Source organism: Neolamprologus multifasciatus, chromosome 12 (genome assembly GCF_963576455.1).
Source record: "Neolamprologus multifasciatus chromosome 12, fNeoMul1.2, whole genome shotgun sequence".
Classification (NCBI taxonomy): domain Eukaryota; kingdom Metazoa; phylum Chordata; class Actinopteri; order Cichliformes; family Cichlidae; genus Neolamprologus; species Neolamprologus multifasciatus.
In genome coordinates, this window is record NC_140450.1 from 197,501 (window position 1) to 205,000 (window position 7,500).

Consider the following 7,500-nt stretch of genomic DNA (forward strand, 5'->3'; position numbering starts at 1 on the left):
CAGTATCCAGAGTTGTACGTAGTGAGGAGGTGAAATTATTAACAAGATAATCAACCTCTGTTGGAGTAGCGTTCAGATAGCTGCTCTGCTCTGTGTTGGTACAGGGCATTGACGATGATAACAGTGGCTGGATTATATTCTTAAACTTAGTTACAGCGCTTTCAGAAAGACATCTACTTTGATAAAGTCTACTCTCCACTGCTGCGTAATCAATTATTGTAAATGTAAATGTTATCAGGAAATGATCAGACAGGAGAGGGTTTTCAGGAAACACTGTTAAATGTTCAGTTTCTATGCCATATGTTAAAACAAGATCTAGAGTGTGATTAAAGTGGTGGGTCGGTTCTTTTACATTTTGAGCTGAGCATCAGGGTTTCAAATGAATTAAAAGTCTGTCTGGGTCTTTGGTTGATTAATAGGCTGGTGTGAAGAATTGCTGCCACACCTCCCCCTCGACCTGTGCTTCGAGGTTTCTGGTAGTTAGAATGACTCGGGGGTGTTGATTCATTTAAACTAACATAATCATCCTGCTGCAACAGACTGAATAATGTCCGAGCTGCCCCTGCCAGAGGGATCGTAACGGTTCCAGCTACTTCTGGTCCTCACTGATACCCACAGAGCATGTGTGGCTGAAATAGGACATGTTAGCAGTCCAGTACAGGACATGGGAGCCTCACTCATGTTGGATCAGTTTAGGGAATGAGTGATAGTCACCACTGTTTGGTTCTATGTTTGGTCTTTTAGAAAATTTGATCAAATTTATGCAGAAATGTTGAAACGTACTCACAAACCTTCAGTGATTGGGAGGGAGCTCTCAGCGTCAGAGCAGGTAGCTCCGCCTCCCTCATGTTGACCATATTTGGTTATTCTTTCAGAATCTCTATCAGTGACCAGTGAGGAGTTCACCAATGGTACGTCAGATGTCTGTGTGATGTCACTGTTTCCACCCTGTGTGTTTGTCTCATCGCCCAATCAAACTGTTGCGCTCACTGTGTGATACCGCCCATTTTCCTAGCATCAGTGTGACTACCAGCTCCATCGGCCCGTGACTGGCCCGTGACTGACCCTGTCTCTCTGTCTGTCTGTCTCCAGTCGGAGGGCTCCTGCATCTCCATCCCGACCATCCCGACCAGCCTCTGACTCCGCCCTCTGACAGTCACACACACAAGCATACGAAACACGTGACCCGTGTGAAACGGCCGTTCCATCAGTGCTCCATATGTGGTTTCACAGCATGGACACTTTACTCAGATTTCCCTTTGGTCACATGCTGCACCAGACCAGCTCTGACTGGTTCAAACCTCAGACTTATTACCGCCTGCTTAAACTGGTTCTAACTGGTTCTGATTCCAGCTTGATATTGATGGATGGGTTACTGGTACCAGCAGGATGATCCGAGCGGGTCCTGATGGTTTTTGTTTTAAACTTGGCTTCAGTGGTTCACATTAGTTCCAACTCAGCCATATTTGAATGGACTGCTTTCCAAACCTGCTCCTTGTTTGGGTCCATCTACTGGTTTCACTGGTTCCTGCCAGTTGTTCCGATATACCGGTACCAACTGGTTCTTGAGAAATCCAGCCCTGACGTAGACCTGGCTGGTTGGTTTGAACAGACTGGTTGCCCAACATGCTGGTACCAGCTGTTTTAGCCAGTTCTGGTTGGCTCCGGTAAGTTTCAGCAGCTGGTTTCTTTACATCTAACAAGTTTCTGCTGGCTCCAGTCTGTTGGATCTTCTAACTGGTTTAAATGTATAAGCTGCTCACCGAACGCCCAGCTTACTGGTACCATCTGGTTCCATCAAGATCTACCGTGATCATGAGGATCACTGCTGGTTCTAACCAGTTCTGTTTGTACTCATGTGACCTCTGACCCCTGTACCAATTGGCCTTTCTCCTCATTTACTCTTCTCCTCTTTTGTTTTCTGTCATTTTTTTCCCAGTCGTCCCAGTAAAGGTAGCCCCGCCCACGGAGAGAGTCCCCAGTCTTCGATTGAGGGTTAAGCTGAACAGAGTGTGTGTTTGTGTCTCACTGAAGCTGTGTTACTGTGAACCTTCCTAGTAATAAACATATTGATTATTATCAGCACTTATTCTGACTGTATAGCAGCTGATCAGCAATACATTGTGTGTAAATATGACGTTCGGTCACGCCGCAGACAGAAACACGTGACCTCAGCAGGTCTGTCAGTACTGTAGACGACTCCGGAGGAGACGAGGCGAGGAGGAGGTCTCTGCTCTGGATGTCCCGGCTGAGATCATCTTCATGTTCACTTCCTGTTCTGATCCATGGTGCCGTTTCTTTACAGTGTAAAGTTTTAACTTGTGTATTTATCTATTTATTGTAGTATTTATTTTACTCTGCTGGAATTCCACGTTTGTTTCTGCTGGCATCTGTCCTTCCACCTGTAGCTGCACTGAACATGTGACATGTGTGGATCACCATCCTCTAAGCACAAACATAGGCTGAAACCAGCTGTACACAGGCCACAGTACTGAATCCAGATGTTTCCAGAGATGGGCTGTGACCTCTCAGCTGGATCCAGGACTCAATCAGTCTGTGCTCAGACTTTATGAGTGGTTCAGCTAAGACGGTGTAACAGATGGACGTAGCTGCCGTGATGTTTTATATTTTTGAATGCCAGTATGAAGCCATGAGACGAGCTTCTCTCACCATGGCCATCTCAGTGTGTTGACACATGTGTGACGATTGAGGGGTGGAGCCGAGAGGCCCGATGAGTTTTTCAGAAACATGTAACGATCAAAATGTTTGAAATTGACTCGATCTCTTATTGGGTTCGAACTGAGACGAGCAGCAGGGACCAAAACCTCACCAGGAAGTGTTTACAGAGGTCACGGCCAGGGTGGTTTTTCAGAGACTGGCAAGTTTACCACAGCTAATGCCCCCTGGTGGCCATTACAGAGATTGCAGCTTCAGTGCGTCACGTTTCAGACCCAGAAGCTATGTCCATCTTTTATACTGTCTTTAAGGTGGGATAGTTAGCTGTGAGTTAGCTAGAATAAAGGTAGCTTAAGGTCAAATTTGATCCCTCCACAAATCAAATCCTGCTGATGCGGTTTCCGTTAAAGGTCAAATTCGGTCCGATGTCCTGAACCCTTCACATAGTAATCGGGCTGTTAGAGGTAGAGAGCTGTTATCACATCTACATCAGAGAGAGAAAAGATTGAAAAGCAGCACAGTGCTCACCCACCTTCAGCTAACCATCCCGTCTTACCTCTGATCTACATCTGTTCCACAAACAGTCCAGTGCAGCTATTGCATGGACCACGAAGCTACCAGCTGGTTCCAAATTGATCGTTGTGGTTCCTCCCTCCCTTTCCTGGTTCCAGCTGGTTCTACCTCTTCATCTAACGCCAGCAGGGTTGACATGTTTTTTGTTCTTCTTTATTTCCTCATTGGTTTACGGTGAGCTTCCTCTGATGTGAAGATCAGAGGAGGCTGTGACTGAAGCGATGAGGAGATAATGTTTGTGGAGGTGGCCCGGTTTCTCTGGAGGTGGGGTTGGTTTTGTGCTGCTCATGCGAGCAAAGTGTCAAGCAATCGTGTTTCCTGTTTGGATGTACCAGCTGATCTCCTCACTGTGTTGTGTTTGTTCTTCATGTTGTGGTGATTTTGTAGAGTTAGTTAAGCTCCGAGCAGCGTTCAGCGCCGCCACCGCCGCGGGGCATTAGCTGTGCCGTGTCGTCGTTGTCTACATTAACGTCTGCATGCTTGCCGTATGAGTTTATCAATCAGTAAAGCGTTGCACTTTGCTCTGCAGCGGCGCACTCCACGCACCTCGGCCCCTCCCACACCTGTGCTTGTGCATAGTTACCTGTGTATGCTCTCAATATGAATCTATGTGCAGCGAATATGACGATATAGAAATGTACCATATATATGTGAGCAAAAAGCTAAACTAAATATGCAGCGGCCAACACTGTAGTGTGTGTGTGTACAAAAGAGAGAGTGTGTGTAGATCTGTTGTGTATTAGTGTCATGTGATCAGGGCCCAAAGAGATATGAATAAAGTTTGTGTGAATGAAGATGACTTTGACTCTTTATCACCCACTCACCTCCTGACACCATCATGAGTCACATGACATGTCACATGATCGTGTTATCATCTAAGCTATGAGTTGTGTTAGGAAGCTAACGTCAGTTAATCACATTTTTGAGGGGTCTAATAATGACCTTTGATATAGTGATGGGTCGTTCACGAACGAAATGGCTCTTAGAGCCGGTTCTTTGACGTGAATGACGCGAGCCGGCTCCTTATCGCGAGCCGTCACGTGGTTTGTTTGTTTTTTCTTTCTCTCAGCCTCTCTCTCGCACTTTTTTTCCGCTTCACTCTGCACTTTACGCTGGGCGGAGGGGGGAGGGGCGGTAGTTACACTCAGTAGCACAGGAACAGAGCCGGAGGGAGAGAGAGAGAAAGAGAGCCAGGGACAACAACGTCACATTAGAAAGGTATAGTAATCATCCACAACTATTTTCAGTTGCAGATGATAAAGGATTCAGAAAAATGTCTGTGAAGGTTCTCAGTCATCCAGGTCATCGTAGTCAAAGGAGCTTGCAAAGAAAAGCGTCTGGACTTCTTTAAGTTACTTGAAGACGTTTCACCTCTCATCCGAGAGGCTTCTTCAGTTCTAAGGTCAAATGGTGGAGAGTCCCAGATATAAACCTGGTGGGAGTGTCCCCCCACAGAGGGACAAAAGGACCCCCTGATGATCCTCTAATCGCCTGAGCCAAGGTGTGGAACTGGGTGTGGGTCCCAATCAGCCAGAGTTTCGGGTAAGTTCATTGTGAAACCCGGCCCCACCTTATCATGCGAATTCCTGAGGTCAGATGGCCCAGGGTGTGAGTGGGCCTTAAGGCGTCTGGGAAGGGATCTCAAAACTGGATTATAGATGGCAGAGAGTTGGTGTCGTAAACCACCGCCTCTGTTCAAAGATGGTCGCTCACAGTGGACATAGATGGCTTCTTTCAGGATTCAGAAAGTTTAGAAAGATTCAGAAAGTTTATTCATGCAGGCCCATATGACAGAGAATATGCATCTTCTTTTTGTTTTCATATTTTAATTTATATTTAATTGTGTTGTGGTTTGCAGTGTTTTGTGTTGTTTCACTTTAAATTTGTAAAAGGAAAAAGCTGAAAATTTAAATAGTTAAAATTTGAAATGTGAATAGTTGATTTTTGTATTATATGATTTATTTATTACATTTTATGTGGAGTGAATAAATAAAAATATATTTACAGTGGCCCCTAGAGACAAAGCACATACAAACTTCAAAACACGTACAAACTCCGAAGCACGTAAAAACACGTAAAAACACGTACAAACGCCGAAGCACGTACAAACTCCGAAGCACGTACAAACGCCGAAGCACGTACAAACTCCGAAGCACGTCAAAACTCAAAACACGTACAAAAGACAACAGAAGTGCTCCAGGATGCTAGGGCGCAGTGTTGAGCTTTTGTTACCTAGTGGCTACACAAGCCAGCAAGTACCAACGACCGGATTTGGTGTGTGGTAGTAACAGGTAAATGAACTTTTTTTTTTTTAATTATTTGAATATATATGAGTGCCTGTGTATAAATACACAAACAATACACGCATGCTTTCATGCTTTCAATTTTGTAATTTAAGTGATCTAGGTAGCTCTGCTTTGGAAGTTCAGTTCATGCTAGAAATGTGTTTTGGAGTTTGTACGTATTTTGTCTCTAGGGGCCACCGCATATATTTATATATAAACATATCTAAATAAAACCACTTTTTTTACGTTAGTAATTCCTTTTGTGCATAATTTTATATTATTGTTAATAATAAATTAATTAAAGCAACAAAACAACCTGAAGAGCCGGTTCGGAGCCGAAAGAGCCGGCTCTTTTTAGTGAGCCGAACCGAAAGAGCCGGATCTCTAAAAAGAGCCGGAAATCCCATCACTACTATGATAGTTGTGCATCCACAGTCTGTATCACTGTATCTGAAATATAATTGGCTCAATTCAGACATTTAGTCATGTGGACTATCATTGTCTCCAGGTAAACCATAAATTCAAAATGTTTACATTTCCTCTACCGTGAACTACAGATCAATGAGGCTGTATCCCAATTCAGGGTCTGCAGCCTTAGAGTCCACAAGGGCCACGTACTCAAAGACTGCTCAAGCCGGAAGTGAAATAGGACGGTCTAGCCTCCATCACGCTGCTTAACTTAACTGCTTAACTGAAGGCTTTTCAGCGAGTACATCTTGACTTTGATGTGCGCTGCCACACGCTTCCCCGAGGCTTTTCCGCTACAGTCAAAGCTGTTGTCAGAGCCCTAGTGAACTTTTTCTCTGCTTTCGGTTTGCCTAAATCAGTTCAAACGGACCAAGGGTCAAACTTCATGTCCAAGATTTTTGCTCAGATCTTAAAATGGCATAAAGCATCAAAACTCCAGTGCGTATCATCCCAAATCACAGGGTGCGCTTGAGCGTTTCCACCAAACATTTAAAGCTATGATGAGGAAGTTCTGCCTCGAGTCAGGAAGAGAGTGGGACGAGGGACTTCTCCTTCTAGCGGTGAGAGAGAGTGTGCAGGAGTCCGCGGGTTTCAGTCCTGCAGAGCTGGTGTTTGGACACACAGTGCGTGATCCTCTGTGGCTGCTTAAAGAGAAATATCTGTCCGACACAGCTACCCCCGAGCAGTACGTACTAGATTACATAAGTTGCTTTAGGGAGCGTCTGCATAAAGCCTGCGAAATTGCACGCGTCTCAGGAGAAAATGAAAATGAAATCTGATAAAAAGTCTGTGCAGAGAAAATTTGAAGTGGGTGATGTTACGAAATCAGTTTTACCCCTGTTCTTTTATTCGTCGAAACTTCCAGAGACGGCACCGGAACTCAGTAGTCATTTTCACAAAACTTTTATTCATCTTTATTCATCTTCATTTAAGCATGCACTTCTAGAAGGGAAGACGAGGCCGGTGTGTCCCTCTGCAAAATCTTCACCCCTTTGTTAGTTGCTGCCAGCTTTATAGAGGCATCCCCATCATAAAACCCCCCCACGGTGTGCTGCAAACTCTGTGTCTGTGTCTATGTGAGTGCTCGTGTGTGACTGTGTACGCATACCTGTGTGTATGTGTGTGCACGTAAGTGAGTGTGCGTGACAGTTAAAACACTGTGGGTGTAGGTGACTCCCTAGAGGTCATAAAAAACCCATTTCCCTTCCAGACCACAGTTATCCAGGTCAAATGTTGAGACCCCCACCCAAACATTCTCTGGGGAATTTCCTCTCAGGATTAACTCCTCTCTGTTTTACTTTCACAGTTCAACTGGGGAGGGTCTCCTATACTCTGCTCCTAAATTCAGGACACCATCAGGCCTTTATTACATTGAGGGCAGTGTCAATGTCTCTACAATAATTCTAGATTCTATGTTAACACATTTCTAAACTCTAAATCAGCTAAACATTTCTACAGTGACAAAGTGTTGACTCTCCTACCCGTTCCTGGATCCTCT

At 44.8% G+C, this 7,500-nt stretch overlaps 2 protein-coding genes across 3 annotated transcripts in view; both read left to right on the forward strand.

Annotated features, from left to right (window-relative positions):
• The window catches only part of LOC146506005 (dynamin-1-like), a 26,288-nt gene extending 22,245 nt beyond the window's left edge, over nucleotides 1-4,043 (forward strand). The window contains exon 23 of the mRNA XM_085181274.1: nucleotides 1,940-4,043. Coding sequence (XP_085037400.1) covers nucleotides 1,940-2,000 — 61 coding nt within the window. The 3' untranslated portion in view covers nucleotides 2,001-4,043. The remainder of the gene's footprint in view (nucleotides 1-1,939) is intronic.
• A 1,705-nt stretch (nucleotides 4,044-5,748) lies between these two features.
• LOC146506006 (rap guanine nucleotide exchange factor 1-like) overlaps nucleotides 5,749-7,500 on the forward strand; it is a 20,829-nt gene continuing 19,077 nt past the window's right edge. Inside the window, exon 1 of one of the 2 annotated variants that reach the window (XM_085181271.1) lies at nucleotides 5,749-7,500. This exon is cut by the window's right edge and continues 2,064 nt beyond it. The gene's annotated coding sequence lies outside the window, so the exon portion shown is untranslated. The other variant, XM_085181272.1, reaches the window with a different exon arrangement.